Source organism: Balaenoptera borealis, assembly GCF_965194805.1.
Source record: "Balaenoptera borealis genome assembly, chromosome: 1".
Lineage (NCBI taxonomy): Eukaryota > Metazoa > Chordata > Mammalia > Artiodactyla > Balaenopteridae > Balaenoptera > Balaenoptera borealis.
This window is the reverse complement of record NC_138860.1, coordinates 179,176,728-179,198,079: the sequence shown is the minus strand read 5'-3', so window position 1 is coordinate 179,198,079 and position 21,352 is coordinate 179,176,728. Positions and strand designations below refer to the sequence as shown.

The following is a 21,352-nucleotide window of genomic DNA, read 5'->3' as shown; positions in this document are numbered from 1 at the left end:
TAGCAAGAACAAGTGTAAAGGCACGAGAACATGTGTAAAGGCAAGGGATGCCTGGACCTTAGCAGACAGGAGTCACCCTGAACCCCCTTTTTTCATTCTTGGGGAGAGAAGAGCTCTGGGTGTGGCTGAAGGAAGGGCAGTTGATGGAAATCTCAGGACCTGCAACCAAAAAATCCTAATGGACCCACTTGGGCACATTGCTTTGCGTCACACTGAGACTTAGCTGTAAAATGGAGATAATTATCCTGACCTTGGGTTACTGTAAGAATTAGAGAACATGTCATGAAAAAGGCATGGCTCAGTCATTGTGGACTCAAATTCCAGTTTCATCATTATTAATCCTGTAAGCATGAGCTAATTACTTCCCCTCTGTAAGCCTCAGTTTCCTTATCTGTAAAATGGGGCTAATTAAAACTTCATAGGCTTATTGGGAGGATTAAATAAAATAAGGCATGCAAAGTGTTTAGCTGTGCCTGGTACATAGTAAGTGCCCAATAATTGTTAGCTGTTGAGATGACGATGATGATGATTAGAATGAATCAATCACGGAAGCAGGTAGGCGGGGTCTCAGTAAACCCCCGTTGAACCTGGGTCTGTCTATTTCTGCATGGAGAAGATTCCTCAGCCACACAAAGCATTCAAATACTCATCCAGAAGGCAAGGGATTCCCACTGGGAGTCAGTCCTTCCCACCACCCACGTCTGAGTATGTGGCAAGACTGCTCTGAGAGTCCGATTAACTGATGGAGGAAGCTTGGCAGATGCGTCCAGCCCCCGAGGTGCCCCTGCAAACCCAAACCACCTACCTGGGCTGTGGGAGGAGCACAGCAGGCCTGGAAGCCTTGCTGAGCATCTGACCGTGTCCTGGGGGGCTGGCTTCTTGTGACTCTTTCTATTTCCTAAGCCAAGTACTTACGGGCTTTAAGTGGTAGAGACTGATGTCTCCACCTAAGGGCAAGAGGTTCACATTAAGGGTGTCAGCCCCAACCAGGCGGCTACCCTAGAACTTGGTATGGAAGGACAGTAAGGCTCCCTTTACTGAGCACCTACTACATGCCAAGTGCTTTTCAGATGACTGACATCCATCACTGCCCACCCCCACAGCCATTCTGCAAGACCCCAACTCATGTCTCAGGGAGGGCAGATTATTTAACAGACTGGACCGTCAGCTCCATGAGGACGGGGGCTGCACTGGCTAGTTTGTCATCTCCCCAAAGCACAGCATGTTGCCTGGCACACAGTAGGTGCTTCATGAATATGAGTTAATGGAGTGAATTTGATCGTGACTAGTTCTCCGTTGGAAAGGTCTGATCTGAGATACTGCTTTGAGTGAAAACATCCAGCCAGAAGGGCTCAAAATAACAATATGAATAGGAGCTCTGGAGTCAGAGAAAGGTATCAAAATCTTAGTTCTAGGGCAAGCTACTCCACCTTTCTCTAAATCTCACTGTTCTCATCTGAAAAACGGGGCAGGATTACTTATCTTATGGGGTTGTTGTGAGGGCTGACAAGAATGTACATAAATCCGTGAGCAAGAACCAGGCAGAGAGCTGGGCCTTCGTAAGTGGCAGCCGTTGCTACTACTATTGCTATGACAGGCGTTCCCATTTGCGGGCAGCTCTACCTTTTCAAGGCATTTTCACCAGGTCATCTCCCTTGATTCTCTGGGCCCTGGGCATGGTCTGGAGCCAATCACCATCAACACAGCTCAGAGCTTTGTCCACCTGGAGCCTGCTCCCAGCCAGACTGGACCCAGCTCTGGTCCTCTGGTGGGTAACGTGCTGGGGAATCTTTGCTGCTTCTGTCTGTGTGGGGGCCCCTTGGCCGAGCTCCTGGGCTCCTGGGTACCATCAATCGCTGGGGCTCTCACCCAAGCATCCTCTGCCACACTCTGGCTTTCCATCAAGGTGTACGTCTATCCTGCAAGCTGTGAGGCAAGGTGGAGGAAGAGAGAAAAGTCCCTATTTTGTAGATAAAGAACCTGAGGCTTCAGCTGAGAATTAATTACAGAGGCCAGAATCCAAGTAAGGTGTTCTGGCTGGAGCACATGGTGGGAATACATTCACTGGCCCTTCCTGGATGTTAGAAATGTCCACGTGCCTTGCTCTGGCCCATGAAACATGAGTGAAAGTGACGTGTTACTTCCAGGTGAAAGTGTTTTAAGAGCCAGTGTGTAACTCACCACAATCTCTGTCTCCTACTGAAGGAGGCTCCATTGGCCTGGATCTCTGAGTGGCTACAAAGATCAGAACCCCCTGCCCACCCACAGTGGACAGATGGCACAAGTGAGAAATGAACCTTTGCTGTGTTACACTGCTAAGATTTGGGGGATGTTTGTTACTGCAGCATAACCTCACCTATCCTGACTGATACAGTGTGAATGTTTATAACGTTAGACAATTCACTTATAGAGCACTCTCTGTTGGCTTTATCCCAGGTACAGGAGGCACAGAGGTTGGTCAGACACAATCCCTGCCCTCAAGGGGCTTGTAGTCTAGACACCCATTCATAAGGAAGCTGCCCACACTGAACCTGAGGGAGGGGCAGGCGCAGGTGAGGGACACCTTGTGAATGGTTGCATATCCCCTAAGCAGTAACCCCCTGCTGTTTGCAACATGGCCGAAAAAGGAAATGAAGCTGTGAGATAGTTAATGCTACAGGCAGCTTTTCTTGGGGGAGGGGAAAAAAGGATGGGCTGCAGCTAGGAGGGGGCAGGGGGTGGGGGGAGGCTAGCTGAAGGATTCTGTACTCTGGGTGACTCTAGGATTTATTGCTACATTTCATTACTTGGTCTCAAGGGAATCCAGAAAACAATTAGTGGATTCAACTGCATTAGAGTAATTCCTCTTTTACAGTCCCCTAACTCAGATAATGACAGCTTTTCTGCAATTAGGAGAGGGTCTCCTTCCTGTGCAGCTTAATTGGGTGTTAAACAAGCAGGGCTGCCTGAAACCAGACAGCTGAGCTGGAATGAATTAGATGTGAAACAGCAGCTCCGGGCAAAGGGTGAATAATTCATTCACAACCACAGCCAGCTGGAGACTTGAAGGTGCCCCATCAGTAACACAAGGCCAGGACTTGGGAGGGGGTTGTCTAGGAAGAGGGGGGAAGGCGGGTGTAGCAACAGAAAGGAACAGGAACTGTGGGCCCCCACTCTGGTGGGAGGTTGATTTTCCCTCAACAAGGTCCAGGGTCAAGGTCACCTATGTGTGTGTGGTGCTCTAACCCTATGTGCCAGCTCCCCGCCCTTTTTTTTTCCTGGCCCTGCCGTGCATGGCTTGTGGGATCTTAGTTCTCAACCAGGGATCAAACCCAGGTGCTCGGCAGTGAAAGCGTGGAGTCTTAACCACGGGACCGCCAGGGAATTCCAAGCCAGCTCCCTTTTATAAAGCTTAAGACAGATTTTAGCATAATATAAATGCTCAATAAGAATTACCAGGCTCTTATATGCCAGCATTTATACGCACTATTGCATTTAATCCTTACAACCTTGATGGCAATACTATTATAATTCCCTGTGTTTCACACGAGTCACCTGGAGTTCAGAGCGGGTAGGTGACCCTAGCAGTGCGTGTGGGATTCAAACCAGATTCCCTGGCTCCACGGCCCACATATTTGCAGCACCTGAGCTGCGATCTTCTTGGTGGGGAAGAGCTGTGTGGCCCCGTCACCTAATGACGCAAAGGCCTGCATCTGTGCCATCCTTCCAGCTGTGTCTGGCCCCCGTCTGTTGATGGGTGGGGACCGGGTGGTAAGTGGTAAAGCCCTGGAGGCCAGAGGCTCGCTGGATGGCTGGCAAGAGGACACGGGGGATGACGGAGAAAGAGAACACAGGAAGATGAGGGCCACACTCAACACACAGGAATGTGAGCCTATTTTTATGAGTCTGTGTATGTCCATGTTTTTATTCATTTTACTTCGTGGTCTGGGTGGCCTTGGGCCCAGGCCCCCCAGGGGGCCGTCAGGGAAGCCACGCACAAGTGCCCAGCTCTCCCGGTTCAGGACCCCTCGGTTCCCCTCTGCAGGTGGGTGTGTTTTGTTTCCAGCTTCCCATTTCTATAAGCCACCAGGAGTTACTTTACATAATCTCTGGAAAGGAAGAGGGAAACTGGGGAAATAAACGGCTCTGAGGCCTGGCATCAGGGGCTCGCCGTTCACCTGGAGGAGCTGAGAAGGCCGGCAGGGCAGACAGGGTTAAACAGTGTGCCTGTGCCCCATGGCACGGGGAGCCTGCTTCTGCCCCAGAGAGAAAGTGGGGCCCCAGCTCCCCCCACGTGAGAGCAGCCGCTGTTTACATTTGGAATAAGCCTCAGCCAACCAAGGGGCAGACCCCTTCCTGAGTGTTCTTGACCAAGGTCAAGGCAAAGGGTTACCAGGGTCGTTTACCACCTGCCGTCCAGACACAGGGTGGGATGGGATGTTATTAAGTAGGGGAAACTATCAGGCTGATCAAGACTAAAGACTCTTGTTCAGAGTCTTCTGGCCGTGAGTTCCTCCTTCGGAAGGTGACCGGATGGGGAGAAAACCAGCTGCATTTTTGGCCGCTGGGCTTCTATTCAGATTCCTACCCAATTCTTGTTATTTGGGAAGCTTCCCATCCATTCAGCAGAGGCCCTTGGGGTCGGCTGCGTTGCTGCCGTGTGTGTGTGTGTGTGTGTGTGTGTGTGTGTGTGTGTGTGTGTGCGCGAGCGAGCGAGCGAGCGAGAGAGAGAGAGAGAGAGAGAGAGAGAGAGAGGGAGAGAGAGAGAGAGAGAGAGAGAGAGAGAGAGGGAGGGGGAGAGAGAGAGAGAGAGAGAGAGAGAGAGAGAGAGAGAGAGAGAATGTGTGCACGCGGGGAGGGGTGTCAACCACAAGCTGCCCAGCACTGATCACCCCCTGCCCCCAGCGCCTCCCTCTGCAGGACTTGCTCAGCTGTTCATTCGTCCCACAATTCAGAGGCCGAGCGTCTAACCAGTCGGTTCCAACACCTTAACCCGGCATTCGAGACCTGTGCCAGGCCTCTGTCCTAACCATTTCCCACATTCCACCTTGGTCCCCTCTCACAGGCTGCAGAAAAACTAGACTCAACGTTTTCAGACACTCTGAGAGCACTTCCTCTTCCCTGCTGGCCGGACCCTCTGGAATTCCCCTCCCTCTAGGTCCTCTGGAGGAGCCCCACCCATGTTCAAGGTGTGGGTCCTCTGCAAAGTATAGCACAGCTGTTAGGAGTGAGGGCCCTGGAGCCAGACACCCTGGGGTCGAATCCCGGCTCTGGCTCTTAGGATCCGCCTGGCTTTCCCTCGCAGCCTCATTCAGTTTCTCATCCCCGAAGCAGGGAGAATAACAACCTCCCAGGGGGTTGCCGGGAGACCGAGATCGTGCACAGTGCATGGCCTGGCACATGGGGAGTCTGCACCAGGCTCTTGCGTATGTCAGCCCAAAGTCAAGTCCATCCACCTTCCTGAGCTCTCAGAATGTGCCGTGTGCCAGGGAGATGGTGGGGCACAGGCAGATCCCGCCTACCTGGAATTCACCATCTAATGTGTGCGCCAGAAAGTAGACACAAAATGACAAGCGCCTCTATCTACACGACACTCACCATAGTTCCCCGTGCACAGTAGGTCCTCAGATTAGAGGAAGAAGTGTTTACTGAGTGAACCCAAATTGCGGCAGGTACTTTCACATTCATCGTCTCATTTTAATCTCTTGAAGAGCCTTCGAGGTAAGTGTACTAAGCCCCTCGTTCAGATGAGGAAGCTGAGGCTCAGAGAGGTTAAGTGACTTGCCCAAGGTGCCACAGCTCGTCAGTGTTGAAGCTGGGACCCAGATCCAGGTCGGCCTGATACCAAAGCCCCAGTTCTCAGCGGTGGGCTATGAAGGGCCAGGGGAGGGGGCAGTGGCCAGGAAAGAGGCGGGAAGGAAGCTGCTTTGAGAACCACCCCGCTGAAGGCTGAGGGCAGGAACATCTCCCTCCATCAGTTTCCAACCTCACTTGCTGGAGGCAGCTGATGGGCGACCTCAATTCCAATGGCCGTGTCCAAATGATCAACGGTAATTAATTCAATTCGTTCAGGAGGGGAACTGGAGACTTGGCTTGTATTCATGATCTGAAGTTAACATGTAATTTATGCTAACTGGAGCCAAAGACATGCCTTTCTCCTCTAGACCACGTCATCCAGGTAATGAGGAGCCTGGCAGATGGGTCTGCTGCATGGATTGGGGGAAGGATGACCAAGGAAAGGAGCAAAACGATGACAGCACAGAGGATGACAACCTTCCAGTGGCCTCCCTGGGGGCAACAGCTTTAGAGAGCAGGGGGCGAGTGCAGTCACCCCCAACACCAGCAGAGATACTTCAGCCTAAAAGCCGCTGGAGGATGTGTTGACCAGGACCCAGCACTGGGCCGGCTGCCTGACCTCCATGCTCTCTGGCCTTTGACACTGCCCAGAGGTGACATGAACCCCCTGTTGCAAATGGAGAGACTGACGTCCAGGGAGGCTGAGTCCTTACCCAACCCAGGCTCCCCAGCTGAGCAGAGGTAGGACTCAGACCCAGGTCTCAGCTGCCTGCAAAGCCCATGCCCTCCTTTATCCCCTGAGTCAGAGTCTGGATCACCGTTTGGCAAACATTTGCTCCCCTCCTCCTCCGCTGTGGACAGAAGGAGGAGTATAAGGGGCAGCGGGGACTGCCCCACCCCACTGACCTAGGGCTTGGCTGTCACTTGCTTTGACCAACAAAATGTGCGTTAGATTAAAGACTGCCGAAAATTCTTTGCTACTCGCCCCCATCCAGAGAGGGAATTCTCTCTGCTGCTGCTGTGCTACACCAGGAGAGAGGTTAGCCCGGGTCCCACGCATGGTGGACCACCCCAAGTGCCCTGAGCTCTGCATCTCACCCCCTAACCCCTTGCTATGGCAGCCCCTGGTGACAGATCTGCCCCAAACCGGCATTCAGTCCTGGAGGCCTCACCGACCCGAGACCAGGGTAGGGGCCCTCAAGCTTTCCGCTGCATCAACACTGAAAGTATGTGTTTGGATGGCATGAAACACTCCCAAAGGTGTCTGTAGTGGGTTGAATGGTGGCCCCCTCAAAAGATGTGTCCACTCAGAACCTGTGAGTGAGACCTTACTTGGAAAAGGTGTCTTTGCAGATGTAATTAAATCACACAAATGTAATTAGTGAGGGATCCTGAGATGAGGTCATCCTGGACTTGAGCGGGCCCTAAACCCACTGACACTGTCCTTAGGCGAGAAGAGACGACACAAAGGAGAAGGTGATGTGAAGATGAGGCAGGATGGAATGTCGCGTCTGCAAGCCTAAGACTGTCGGCCACCACCAGAAGCTGGAAGAGGCGAGGCTCTCCGCTAGAGCCTTCAGAGGGAACGCGGCCCTGCAAACACCCCGATTTCGGACTCTTCCACTCCCCTCCCACTCAAGAACCCGCATCAGAACGCAAAGGCCATTATTACAAGACTGTCTCACACCCACTCTAATTTACGTACGGAAGAAATAAACAGTTTTCCAAATGACTATTTTTTCTTTTTCAAACTGTTTAAACTCTAAGATCTGGGAACACAGTCACAAGACTCGCGACCTCTAGCGCAGAACCTCTGGCCTGGGGGATGGACTCCGGAAGTGTTTTCACCTGTGACAATGGGCCAGCCTTACCTTTCTCCTGAGCCATCTCTTGCAGACAGAAGTAGATGACTCTGGCTCCCAGGCTGAAGCCAATCAAGGTGACAGGCCGCCGGCCCTGGGGGAGAAAGGACACAGGTGTTGGGGGCATGGTGCACAGCCAGTTCTAGAAAACATCAGCCCCGATGACGGTGGCCCTTGCACACTTCTCAGCACCTGCCTCCCGCTTAATGAATCACGCCCGTGCTATTCCCGGCCCCAGGCTCTGATGTCTCCATCAGGAGAGTCTGGGCCCTCATTTATGCAGGAGGGCACCTGCTCAGGAACTGGTTTCTTCCCAGGTTGACAGGCAGCATCTGGCTGGGTTAATTCCCTGGTTTTATCTCAAACCATTACCCAGTGGCCGTCACTCCTTCCCCATCTACCTGTGGCAAATGACTGCAGTGAAGCGGGGTCCTTCTGGAGCCGAGAGAGGAGGCGGGAGGTACCCCGGGTGTGATGGGGAAAAAAGCAGAGTCACATGGCGGGGGGGACACAACTGTTCTGTTCCTACATAGGAAGGGGGGACATGAAATATTGGCCTTATGCTATAAGAGGAGGTTGTAAGTTAGATGCGAAGAGGAATTTTCTGACTCAAGAACTTGTAGGAAAGGCAACTTGAAAAAGAAAGTCATGAGAGGTATTTGGGTACAACTTCTACATGGAGGGAGAGGGCAGGAGCAGATGAGTTCCAAAGGTCCAGCTGGTCTCAGTACTCCATTCCTTTCCCTTGCTTTTGGGCCGGTATATGTACCCACCCTCCCCCCTCCCTCCCCCCCACCTCCATTTACTGCCATGGAAGACCCTCCGTTAAACAGTATTCCAATTCTGCAGGAACTCTGTGGCAAAGGCTACCAGTCACCACCCTACACCCACTCTCCCTCTGTCCTTGGTAACAGAACTCCTGAGTTTTTCTGGGCCCACAGCCACCCAGCCAAAAATGAAGTTTCTCCAACTGCCCTGTAGCCAGGGATAGCCGCAGGGCTGAGTCCTGGCCAAGGGATGTGAAAGGCCCTTCACTTCTACTTTCCTGCCTTGGACTGTCTGAAATATGGATGGAACCCTAACCATTTTACGTGGTATTTGGGCCACTGGAGATCTGCTCAGAGGGTAGCTCTATACTTCTGGAAAGGAAGAGCTGGCCTGGTCCACACCTGCAGAGGCCTGTTAGTCAGTTCTCACCTGATTGCTTGCTAGAGATGCACAGTCTGTAATTCTTACTGGTCCATCCTAGGACACTTTTTATTTTTTTGGCCACGCTGTGCTGCTTGCGGGACCTTAGTTCCCTGACCAGGGATCGAACCCGTGCCCCCTGCAGTGGAAGCATGAAGTCTTAACCACTGGACCGCCAGGGAAGTCCCCCTAGGGTGCTTTTATGACTTGAACTGGTGGAGCAATGACGACCACCCCCCACCCCCCCAAAGCCACTGGGCTACCCCCACATGGGCTTGTCTTAGGTATGATGTCTGTGCACAAGTCAGCCCCCATGCTTCCCTGCTTCCTCGCCCCCTGCCCGCTCCTCCCACTCCCCGCCCCAGCTATTCCCAGGTACCTGCTGCCGAGAGAGCAGGATGTGGGCCAGGTGCTTGCCAACCTCTGCTGATCGATGGAGACACACACCCCAGGGGTTGTCGATGACATTGGCAACACTGAGGAGTGAGGCTGGCCAGGTCAGGGCAGCCACAAGGCCTGGGGAGGAGGGATATCGGTGATGAAGGCCGTGGTGGCAGGGGTCAGGGGGGGGCTCCTTCTAGGGAAGTGATTGGCTGGCTAATGGATGCCTGAGTCTCTAACTTGGAATCTGTAAGTTTTCCATGTGTGGTCAAACTGCTAAATACTACAGAAGAAAACTGAAGCTCACGCATTTCTGATACATGGCCTAGATCCCTTATGTTTAAGTATCTGCCATGTGTGAGATTCCAGAGATGGCCCCAATTTGTCACTCCACCCTGTATCCTTCCACTTGGCCTCATAACTCTGCAGTGCCCCCTGCTCCTGCCCTGCCCGTCCACTCTAGGCTCAATCATGTGACTTGCTTTGGCCAATGAGATGTTACTGGATGCGAGGCTTGAAATGGACTTGTGCCTCTTGTGCACTTCTATTGTGGGTGTGGGCTAGCCTGCGATCCCAGGACGGGGAGGAGAGACAAATGGAGCAGAGCCGAGTTGCCCTGGTTGCCCCAGGCAAGGCTGGCCTAGATCAGTGGACAGTCAGCTGACCCACAGATGCATGAGCAGGCCCAGCAAAGATCAGCCAAATGAAGCCTCAACACTTCTGAGCTACTGTGATAAACGGTTGTTATTTTAAGTCACTGGGTTATGGGGTTGTTTGTTATGCAGCAATTGCTAACTGACACACTATGTGATAATGTGATGGGCTGTTTATCTGTCTCCTCCCTATGAAGACCATAAACTTTGCCTCTCTGTGTTCTTGGAGACCAGCACTGTGCCTGGCTCACTGGGGGCCTCAGGCATGCAAAGGTACAGAACCAGTGTGGCTTGGGAGTGGTGGGAATGCTGCTGGTGGGGGGAGAGGGGAGGCTTACCAGACAACACTGTGTATTTTAGGGCTTCCTGGGCCACCATGTTGGCAAGACCACTGAGGATGGTCTCCAGGGCGTTGCCAAGCTCCATCAGGTACTTGGCCTCCCAAGCCAGACAGTACTGCTCGCGGCTGTGGGCCAGGGCAGCCCACGGGGCGCTGAAGGTGCCTGGGGAGAGCACAGGTAGGTGGGGTCTCTCCTGGGATAGAGGAGGCCCCCCACCCTTTCCCAGACAGTCGGCGACAGGGGCCCACTCACCCTTGCGGGGAGACAAGAGGCCCACCCCCGCCACTGAACGGCAGCTGACAGCAGAGCAGACGCGCTCCCAGACAGAGCACAGGGCCACGCTCTGAGACAGCAGGCTGGGGTTCGAGACCCAGTTCCTGCATTCATTAGCAGCTGGGCGACCCTGGGCACCCTGGGTCACTATCCCGCGCTAAGCCTCACTTTGCTTAGCTGTCAGGTCGGAAGACTAGTATTTATCTCTTTTCATAGAGTAGTTGTAAGAATTAAGTATTCCAACCACTGTGTATGTAAAGTGTTATTTTCTCTCACTCTGCAGTAATTCTGGCATCGAGGGTGCTACGAGCGCACAAGAGGAACACACGGGGCCACGGGCAGCTCGCTCCCTGAACCGGCTGCGTCTCATTCAACAAACACTGCCTGGGAAACAGTCTGCAAATCTGGAGCAGAGGTGTGTGAGCCCAGCTCTGCCATGAGCTTGCTGGCTCAGCCGATTTTTCTGAGCCTCAATTTTCGCACTTAGGGACTGGAAATGGGAGGATGATGAGAGCACCAACCACGTGACCAATGTCAAGCAGGAAAATACAACCATGGCTGTCTGCCTCCCTCTCTCGCTCCCTCCTCGTCCTCCCTCTGCCTTGAGGACATTGTCACCTCTCCAGCAGGACTCTCAGGCCCCCTGTGACCTGGCCCCTGCCTCCTTCACAGCCTCATCATCCACCAGGTTACCCTCTAGAAACACATGCTTTTGATTTTGTTCGTTCATTCGTTCATTCATTCATTCATACCACAAACCTTAACTGAGTACCTAGACTATGCCAGGCCAGGCACTTGACCCTGAGGATACAGACACCCATCATTGTAGGAAACATTTAGTGAGCAAGTACTAAGTGCTGGGCAGCTCTGCGCTGAGGGCTTTCCCATGGACTCTCTGATTTACCTCAACACAGCCTCTGAAATGGGGCCCCACAATTAGCCCCATTTTATAGCTGAGGAGACTGAGCCATCTAGATAAAGAGCTCTCAGGCTGGGGAGGGAGAGGGCCATGCAAACGTCATGTAGTCACTCATTTCTGGGCTGTGGAAGCACCGAGGGGCCCCATGCATTTCTGCCCATGGCCCGAGTGACCTTCCACCCTTACTTGTCTCTGAGATTCCAGCTCACTCGCCTTATCCCCGGGGAAGCTTCCCGGCCCCTTTGACAAGGGGGATCTAATGCACCTTGCACTTTTCCGTCCTGAGTTCTCGTCACAGTCTGCAATTATCCATTTATTTTTGTGTCGTCTGTTTAGTGCACGTCTGTCCTGCAGTCTGTCTGCCAAGCACTCGATTCCCAAAGCCTCGTGAAAACAGGATGAATGAATGAACAGTGGAGCCAGCTTCCCAGAGCCTTCGGGTTCTGGCTCAGCCAGACGCCTCGAGCTGCCCGACCCGAATGCCTCGTCCCTACCTGAGGGTGCTCTGCTGACATACAGACCACTGAGGGGCTGCTCCCCGCTCTGCGGAGAGCCTGTCACAGCTCTGCAGCAGCTCAGGGATTAACTGTCTCTAGTTATGGAGGAGGAGACGGCCAGCCCGAGACAGGATGCGGGCACAGATGTGTGTGTGTGTGTGTGTGTGTGTGTGTGTGGTGGGCTGTGACGCTGGCCCAGGCTCTGGACCCAGCTCGGCAGCTTTCTGGTCGCAAGACTCACAAGCAAGGCACGCTGCCCTTCTGAGCCTCAGTTTCTACACCTGTTGAAATGGAATGATGGCATCTGACTCACAGGTGTTGTGGGGATCATGTGAGAGGCTGCACGAAAAGCACTATGTAAACTGTAAAGTGCAGTACTGCATTCTATCACCCTGTGGCCAAGAACATGGGCTATGAGCCAGACAGAAAGGGGGTGAGTCATGCCCCAGTTCCTGACTAGCGAGGCGACCCTGGGCAGCCCGTATCAGCCTCGGTTTCCTCATCTGTAAAATGGGGGTGATAATGATGCCCACCTCCGTGGCTTGAAGTGAGGGACTAAGTGAGCCAATGCATGCAAAATGCCTGGCTTAGTGGTGAGCTGCAAAGCCATAATCATGATTACAAACAATCCTATTTAATAAAAGGGTGGACCCAAGAAAGCTCATTTATTCCCATCACACACAGAAGCAAGCCTGTGATGACACGAGACTTCTTTCCTGGTCGCCAAGGAGGCAGGACGAGGTGACTCATTTCCCTCCTGAACTTCATTCACCTAGCCTGGTTACATTTCTTGTAACCACCGCCTCTGCCTAGGGAGCATATTGCACAATAATTTCCCCCACCCCCACCGCCCCTGCCGCAAATGAACTTGATTTTGCCCTGGGGCCAACCCAGCAAGGGGGTGGGTAAAACAACCATAAGGGTTTTGCTTTCCACACTGGTCAGAACTGCAAATTCCTTCACTTAGACTCTTGCTCCTTCCTTCGTGTCTCAGTCTTTCTGTAGCATGGATGGTATCATGAAACAAATGAAGAGAAACCCGTGAACTCTGGGTCAGGAGACCTGGGTTCGAATCCTGCATGTGCCACTTGTCTGCCATGTGATCCCTCTAGGTTTCCTCTTCGTCCAGATCAGGACAAGAACAGCCCTCACCTCAGAGCGTGGATGTGAGGGTCACTCGAGGTAACGTACATCAAGCTCCTAGTGTGTGGGTGAAATGCCTGACTCATGGTGCTAGGTGCTCAGTCACTGTTCGAGAGTCCCCCGTTTGGGGACTGGCTCTGGTGTGCACATACCAATAAGACTCTGGCGCCCAGTAATGCCTCTAAACAGAGCCTGGGCATTTTCTCACCTGCTTCCTCCTGTGCTGTTTAGAAGAGCTGTGGCTTCTGCCCTCGGATCCCAGCAATTTGGGAACCCAGGAGGCTCGGAGCTTGTGTATTTGGTCAGGACGCTCCAGACTCCCTGGCCCACCCTGCTCTCTCTCTGATTGAAGACCTGCTTGCTGAGCCTCACACTGGGCACTTGCAAAAGTGAGCCAACGGTAAGCGGACCAGGGCCTTATTCCTCAGTGCCACCCTGGTTAGGATCCCCCCAAAACACACACGTTCAAATTAGAGCAGTAAAGGGAGATAACGTTTGTGGAATGTCACTAAAAACCAGGTGCTTTCCACACGTTACCTTGTTTAATTTAATCTTCGTAAGTGCCCTGAAAGGCAAGGATAATTTGTTCTACTTTACAAATGAAGCAGCCAAGGCACAGAGAGGTGACGTAAATTGCTTGAGGTCACACAGCCAAGATGTACTGATTTCTCACTTATGTGTTGAAACTCCTTTGCTATCTTCCACTTGCTCTGAGGATAAATTCAAATTCCTCGCCACAGCTCACGTGCTCCTGTGTGATCCGGCCTCACCCACACTCCTGTCTTCTAGCTCCTTGCTCAAGCCATCCTGTGCTTCTCTTGCACCACTAGGCCTTTCTACATGCTGCCCTTTTGCTTGGTATTCACTTCTTTCTCCTTCCTTCTCTGGCTACTTCCCAGCCAGTCCTTAGCCTAAATGTCACTTCCTCCAACAACTTTTCCCTCACTCCCCAGAAGCACTCTGTGCTTCCCCTATTGTACCATCCATAAAGCTGCCCTGTAATTACTTGCTCAATGATCTGTCTTCTGCCTTGGACCATATGTTCCATGGAAGCAGAGGCCATGACTGTGCTGCTCACCACTGAATTCCTAGGGCCTGGCTCAGTGTCTGGCACATGCTCTATAAACTCTGTGGAAAGGATGGATTGATGGGTGGGTAGGTGGGTGGTTAAATGGGTGGATGGATGGATGGATAGATAGGTGGATGCGTTGGTGAATGGATGGATGGATGGACAGATAATGGATAGATGGGTAGATGGATGGATGGATAGTTGGATGGATGGATGGGAAGACAGATGTGGGATAAAGTCATCTCACCTCTCCAAGTCTCAGTTTCCTCCTCTGAAAAATAGGTCCCCCCTACCCACCTCCTAAAGACATACACAGGCAAGAGCCTAGGCCAGGGTCTGGCCCACAGCAACAGACCCAGCTCAGCTAACATCCACCCCCTTCTGCATCCTTTTCTGCCCCTGGTCCTCACGGTATTTGCCGGATGCCAGCCACCCCGTGATGGCGATGGTGATGTGTAGCTGCCTGCCTTCTGTCAGAGGCAGAAATGTGAACTCTTCAATGGCCCCGACACGCTTCTTCATCTTGTATCCTAAAGACCCAGATACAAAAGTGAGAATGGGGGGGTCACTGGGGACCCTGGGGAATGTTAGAGTGGCTCTGTGTACTCACACACTCACAGTGACTGCTAACCGTGTGCCCTGTCCCTTGACAAACATCTCGTTTTTGAACTCATTAAGGTCGGTGCCATTATCGTCCTGACTAGAGATGAAGGTAACAGGTTTCCAAAGGCTGGCTAGCCCCCAGCTGGCAGAGCTGGGGTTGAAACTCAGAGCCCAAGTTTGGAACCGCCGCTCTGGCCTGATTCAGTGGGAACTACATCTTCTTCCCGCCCACGAACTTCAGGAGTGTCACACACCCCTCTCAGTGAAAGTGGTGTGAGCTGACCGAGATCCTCAACGTGGGAAGCAACATGCCACTTAACAGGAAACTCTGTGCGTGACTGGGGAGCTACTGACGCATATGATTTGGAAAAACTCCCCCACGGCATGCTGGTAAATGAGGGGTAGCCATGAGCTCTCTTACAAGAGGAAGCTCAACCGTCTCTGAGGCGGCCTGCCTGGGAACTTCTTAGATGGTGACAAACAGGTCCAATCAGACCCTTTCCAAGAAGTCTACACCGGGTGCAGTTTCTCGAACTCAGCCTTCTCCCGAGCCATGCCAAGCCATCCACCCAGTTCTCTGTGAAGCTTTGCTGTAAGTTCTGGCAGCGCCAGGACTCAGAGTGAGAAAAGCCACGTCCTCCCCCTCCGTCTCCCAGGGAGCCCTCACTGGTGAGAATCTGGGCCACCACTTCTTCGGAACCTTACCTGTCAGGCCAGCTCCAGCTGCACCGAACAGCGAGGTCATGACAGCTATGCCGGCCGCTGAGCCCAGAGCCGCTGCCCCGGCACTGCCAATGATTGTCGCGGCTCCGGCAGCAACGAGAGGGGCAGCTAGACCCCCAGTCACGCCTGCGAGGAAAGTGGCCCGTGGTGGGCAGAGGTGGGAGTGAGGACGGGGCCTGCTGCGTTCTTCCTCCACCGGCCTCCCGCTGCCTCTCCTGGACAATACTAGGGAACACACCTACTACGTGCATGCAAGGAGGGGTGGGCTCCCAGCCTGGCATCACCCCTCACTCCGCGCTGCCCTGGCCAGTGCCACCATCGCACCTTACCGATCACTGTCCCGCCTCCCAGAGTCGCCAGGCCTATCAGGAGATAGCGCTTCCACTTCCTCCGGTTTTCTTTCTTCTTCCGGGATGCCTCGGCCGTTCTGGGGGGGGAAGAGGTTGCTCTCTAGGACTGGCTGTGTCTGGGATCCCCTGACACCTCCCCGCCTCACCAACCCCCAAACTGGGATCAGTGCTGGGTGCTCTGTTATGCAGAGCGAGGTACCAAGGTTACCTTGGACCCATCGATGGTTTTAAAAAGCTGACAACGTTCTAAAACCCAGCTGGGGAATCCCAGTACGTGGGATGTGCTACTTACCCAACGGATCCATCCTAACAGGGTTGCAATTTGAATAATGAAAAGACAAAAAAATAATAATAATAATGGCAAAAGAAGCACAAAAATATCTTTACACAGATGGACCCAGAATGAGTACCAGATAGAGTCACAGACATCATCACCTCACTCCTTCCTTCCCCTCCCCCCACTCCGCCATCTGAGCCCACCTCCCTCTGGAAGGAATCTGGAAACCAATTTCCTTCAGATTTATCTTTTCAAAGAGGCGTTAGACAAAGGTCTGTACTGGAGACCTTGGCCTTGGGGCAATAGCTAGAACCGTTCAGACTTGAAATTTGAAAGTGACAAAATGTAGCAAAAGGGAAGCATTTAGAGTAAACTGGGGTCAGGTGAATCCTGAGAATGGCCCAGGAGAGTCACTAAACCCAACTTTCCTGTCCAACATCTGGCCCCCGGTGCTTTGGGGCAATAAGGAGAAGGATGGGAGACAAGGGTGGGGCAGTGCGGTCACTACCAGTGGGAACTCTGAACTGAACTTGGAGTTTGGACAACAACTCAATGTATAGAGCGATGGCAGATGACGATGACGATAAAAGAAGGGTTAATGTTTATTGAGGACTTCCAACATGCCTGCCACTGTGCTTTGCACTTCGAATGGTTTATCTTATCCTAGAAGCAGTTTTATTATTGTCTGCATATCACAGACGAGGTCACGGATAAGAGTACCCGCCTCCTGAGCGGCAGTGGGGATCAGCAAAAAAAGTGTCTGTCAAGCGCAGAGCTTGACAGTTGGCCCTGCGAGTGGGGACCGAAACAGTGGCTGTTGCCATGAAACTCCATCTCCCTGAAACTCAGTTCCCCCTTTTGTAAAAATGGGGACAATAACATCTCCCTCATAAGGCTGTTGGTTTGTAAAGCTTAAATTATTTCCTTCTTCATCCCTTCGATCAACAAACTTTTATGGAGAGTGGACAGCAGGCTGGAACTTTTGTGTGTCGGCGAGCAGAACAATGCAGTACTCAACCGGAACTGTTTCCTTCCCATCTCTTGCCTCCTGAACCATACGTGATAGCGAGAAACAGTTCATCCTCCGGTCAGTGAAAAGAAGTTGGATTTGAGATGGGCCTTCGGAGACCCACTATGCTTTTTGGTTGTCTGCCCGCTCACCTCAACCAACTTTCCCCTAAGCACCTCCTGGGGGTACAGCACAGCACTTCTCGGTTGCTTCACTATTGAGCAGAAACCAATTCTCCATGATCACAGGTGCTGGGTTTTCATGATTGAAATTCACGCCCTCAGATGTGCGGGAAGAGGCCGAACCACATGCATTTAGCAAAGCGGAAGGCAGGATGGCGATGAAGGGCGTGGGTTCTGGTGTCGGGTTTCAAATCCTGTAAACTAGGCTTGAATCCCCCCTCTGCTGTGGTGGTGCATGACAATCCTCCAGGTGTTCAGTTATCCCTCCTGCGCTGGTCCTCCCTATGGAACAATTACACATCTCTGCCCTGTTGAGCTGAGTGGTTCCATGACCCGCTTTAGCCAGTAGCTGGAAGGGATATGAGTCACTTCTGGCAAAATCTTTATGAGTCAGTGCAGCGCCTGGTAAGTCTCTTTTTGCTCTGTCTCGAGACCAGCAACACTCCCAATAGAGGTCATCCTGTCAGCTGGGACCCAGAACCAAGAAAGTGTGGACTAAAGCCACAGCCAACTTGCAAGAAATGCACTTTTGTTGCTGTAAGCCATCGAGATGTGGAGGTCATTTGTTACCGCAGCAAAACCTAGCCTATCCTGCTGGACAGAGCCACTTACTAACCTTGGGACTACGTACAAATTACTTGTCCTGAGTTTCCTCATCCATGAAGTGAGAATAATAATAGCGCTGAATTCCCAGGGGTATTAGGAGGGCTAAACCTACGGTGACTGGCATACTGTAATCGTTCAATATGTTTATTGCTACCATCATTCCTTCCGTGGTTATGATAATTTCCTCCATAACACAGGCTGGAGATATACTTTGGCCCTTAATTGCTAGTACCAATCGGGGCAAACAGGAAGGGTGGACATTAGTTGCTTTCGGCAGAGTTCAAGGCCTGAGGAGAAATTCCAGCTGCTGAGGGCGTACAAGAGGAACACACAGGGGCTACGAGCAGCTTGCTCTGTGAACCAGCAGCATCTTGTTCAACAAACACTGCCTGGGAAATAGTCTGCAAATCTGGGGTGAGGTCTTTGAGCCCAGCTCTGCCATGATCTCGCTGGCTCCCCTGATTTTTCTGAGCCTCAATTTTCTCACTTAGGGACTGGAAATGGGAGGGTGATGAGAGCACCACCATGTGACCAACGTCAAGCAGGAAAGTACAATCACAACTGTCTGCCCCCCTTTCTCCCTCCCTTCTGGTCCTCCCTCTGCCTTGAGGATAGAGTCACCTCTCCAGCAGGACACTCAGGCCCCCCCGTGACCTGGTCCCTGCCTTCTTCACAGCCTCATCGTTCATCAATTCCTAACTTACACTCTACCCTCCAGAAACACTGAACTGCCTGCAGGCACACTGCCCACGCCTCAGTCCTGTGTTCCTGCTGGCCCTCGGCGGCCAAGGACCTTCTCACCTTCCTTTGCCTGGCTAAACATTACTCATTGTTCCAGAGTCACCTCCTCGCCTGCCTGAGCCTCAGGGTTGCCTACATGCTCCGACTCCAGGCCTCCCTAACCCTCTGTACTGTATTAGCCTGGAATTCTAGACCATTGATTTTCAAAGGGTGGGCTTTGGATCAACTGCATCAGAATCCCCAGGGGGTAGCTGTTAAAAGCACTACTTCCTGGGTGAGGAAACCACCTGTAACAAGCTCTCCAGTTATCTCAAGTTTGAGAATCGCAGGGCTGAACCTTCGGGACACAGATAAAGCCTTTCCTGCGTTCCACCCTCAGCAGCTGGCCCTGGGATTGGCACCTGGATGGGGCTCAGAAGACGTTTTTTGAAAAGAACCTACTCATTCCAGCAAGAATTGGACGTGAACATCTTGCTGGAGGGATCTATTCTCCCACTCACTGTCCGTTTCTATGAAAACCAGAGGGCACATACATTTTGGCTAAATAAAATATTTAGCCAGAGTGTAGGCCAATCACCATCAAGAATGAAATTTCTGGGATAGTAGAACAAATCTAGGATGTTACAACATTTTCGTGATTAGTACAGATTTATTATTAAGAACATAGTCAAATTCTTGAGTGGGTGCCCTTGACATTTCTTAGCACTGTCTGCTTCTAGATTGTTCCTGCAGTGACACCTGCACATCTGGGATACTAGACAGTCATCACTTTTAGCTGAGTTTATGGAGGGGGAAACTCATAGCCTAAAGGGAATAAAATAACTAAAGAGTAAATATTGTTCTTGAAGCTGTTGTATTTAAATGTATAAATGCTAGTATATCAGATCAATTTTATAAAGATTGGATTGATGATATACTCTAATCTCTAGTATTCTGCTTTGTATTATTATTATTATTAAAAAAATTTTTTTTTGGCTGTGTTGGGTCTTTGTTGCTGCGCACAGGCTTTCTCTAGTTGCGGCGGGCGGGGGCTACTCTTTGTTGTGGTGTGCGGGCTTCTCATTGAGGTGGCGTCTCTTGTTGCGGAGCACGTGCTCTAGGCGGGCGGGCTTCAGTAGCTGTGGCACGTGGGCTCAGTAGTTGTGGCCCGCGGGCTCTAGAGCACAGGCTCAGTAGTTGTGGCGCATGGGCTTAGTTGATCTGCAGCATGTGGGATCTTCCCGGACCAGGGCTGCGAACCCGTGTCCCCTGCATTGGCAGGTGGATTCTTAACCACTGCGCCACCAGGGAAGTCCCTGCTTTGTATTATTATTTGAATGTTTATAAACCCTTGCTGAATCAAAAAGAATATAATATTTTCCCTAAAAGTTATTTAGCTAAGGCACTCTCTCTTAATGTACACCTTAACTGCCAGTCGATTTCCTTATTTAAGTACTTGAATGCTCTTAGTAAAACTGTTTTGTACATAAAATGAATAGCTTTCTCATTAATCATTAATTATCACAGCATTTCACTCCTGCAATAACTTCAGTTGTCTGAATTTCAACCTGTAAAGCACAAGAGGAGAGGCTGGCTCTGAGTTACATCTATGATGCTTCCTATACTGGGAGGTGAGAATTCAGAGCACGACACTAAATCCAAATGAAGCCCTGTTCCTGTTACTGACTTTGCCTGCTGGCTAGGCACCATGGCAACCTCTGTCATCACATAGCCTCTGGCCACACTCATGACCTGCGATGCCAGAAGTGACCTTGAGCTGACATTCCATGTCAGCTTCCCAAAGACAGAGGCTGAAGCCAAAATGAAGATTTGGGCCAAATCCCAGGCTGAAGTCACAGATACCTTGTGAAGAGCAAAGACACCCACACTGCTTATCTCATGGGTCCACAAAGAAATTTCCCTCACTGCCACCTTATCTCCCATGAGAGGGTGTTCCTTACCTTTACTGCCTTCACCACCATCCTTTTCTTTTTTTTAAATCACCTTCTCCAGTAGATAGCGAGGGAGTGCTTATCTCTGGGGAGTCTAGAGACACATTCCTAGTAAAAGCTCAGAAAGCCCCATAAAAGAATTATCTTCACTGCCTTCATCAGAATTAAGGATGAAACCTCAGATTCTCAACCATGCCTTGAGGGATGCAGTAAGCAATGTTCAGACTGGATAAGGAGGTTGAATCAGATGGTGCCACTGACCAGCTGGGTGGCCTTGGGTGAGTTACGTCACCCTTCTGACATCCTGTTTCTTCCTCTGCAAAAGCCTCAGGGGATTGTAATGAGAACCCAATGAGATGGTCTTGTACCTGCATCTAGAGAGCACTCAATAAAGGTTAGATGTAGACCATGTTAATATGATGGGATCAGTATCAACCTCCAGCACTGCATTTGCTAACATTTACTATGTGTCAGGTGCTGTTTCAAGCTTTTGATATGTATTAATTAATTTAACCCTCTCGACAGCCCTATGATGGAGATACTACCACTATCCCTGTGCTAGAGATGAAGAAACTGAGGCACAGAGAAGTGAAGTCACCAAACAAGTAGGGGAAGCTTGGATGGCCTCAGGGCTCGGCTGGAGACCCAAGAACAGAAAGGTGGTACATCACACCCTGAACTCCAGTTGCAAAGGATCGCCTTGGGGTGCTGAGTGAGAAGCTCACCTTGCAGAAACACAAAACCTTAGAGTTAAAAGAAACCTACATACAATTCGATACTCTACTTGTACAGCTGAAAAAACTGGTGCTGGTGCCCGGAGAGGGAAAGC

General features: G+C 51.5%; 1 protein-coding gene across 9 annotated transcripts in view; it reads right to left on the bottom strand.

The window, feature by feature from the left end:
- The window catches only part of TMCO4 (transmembrane and coiled-coil domains 4), a 92,733-nt gene that overhangs the window by 35,209 nt on the left and 36,172 nt on the right, over positions 1–21,352 (bottom strand). For 8 of the 9 annotated variants that reach the window (XM_082399537.1, XM_082399536.1, XM_082399541.1 and 5 more), the window contains 6 exons: positions 15,757–15,854; positions 15,410–15,553; positions 14,512–14,631; positions 10,198–10,362; positions 9,205–9,341; positions 7,647–7,731 (listed from right to left, as the gene is read on the bottom strand). In XM_082399537.1, coding sequence (XP_082255663.1) covers positions 7,647–7,731; positions 9,205–9,341; positions 10,198–10,362; positions 14,512–14,631; positions 15,410–15,553; positions 15,757–15,854 — 749 coding nt within the window. The remainder of the gene's footprint in view (positions 1–7,646; positions 7,732–9,204; positions 9,342–10,197; positions 10,363–14,511; positions 14,632–15,409; positions 15,554–15,756; positions 15,855–21,352) is intronic. The other variant, XM_082399540.1, reaches the window with a different exon arrangement.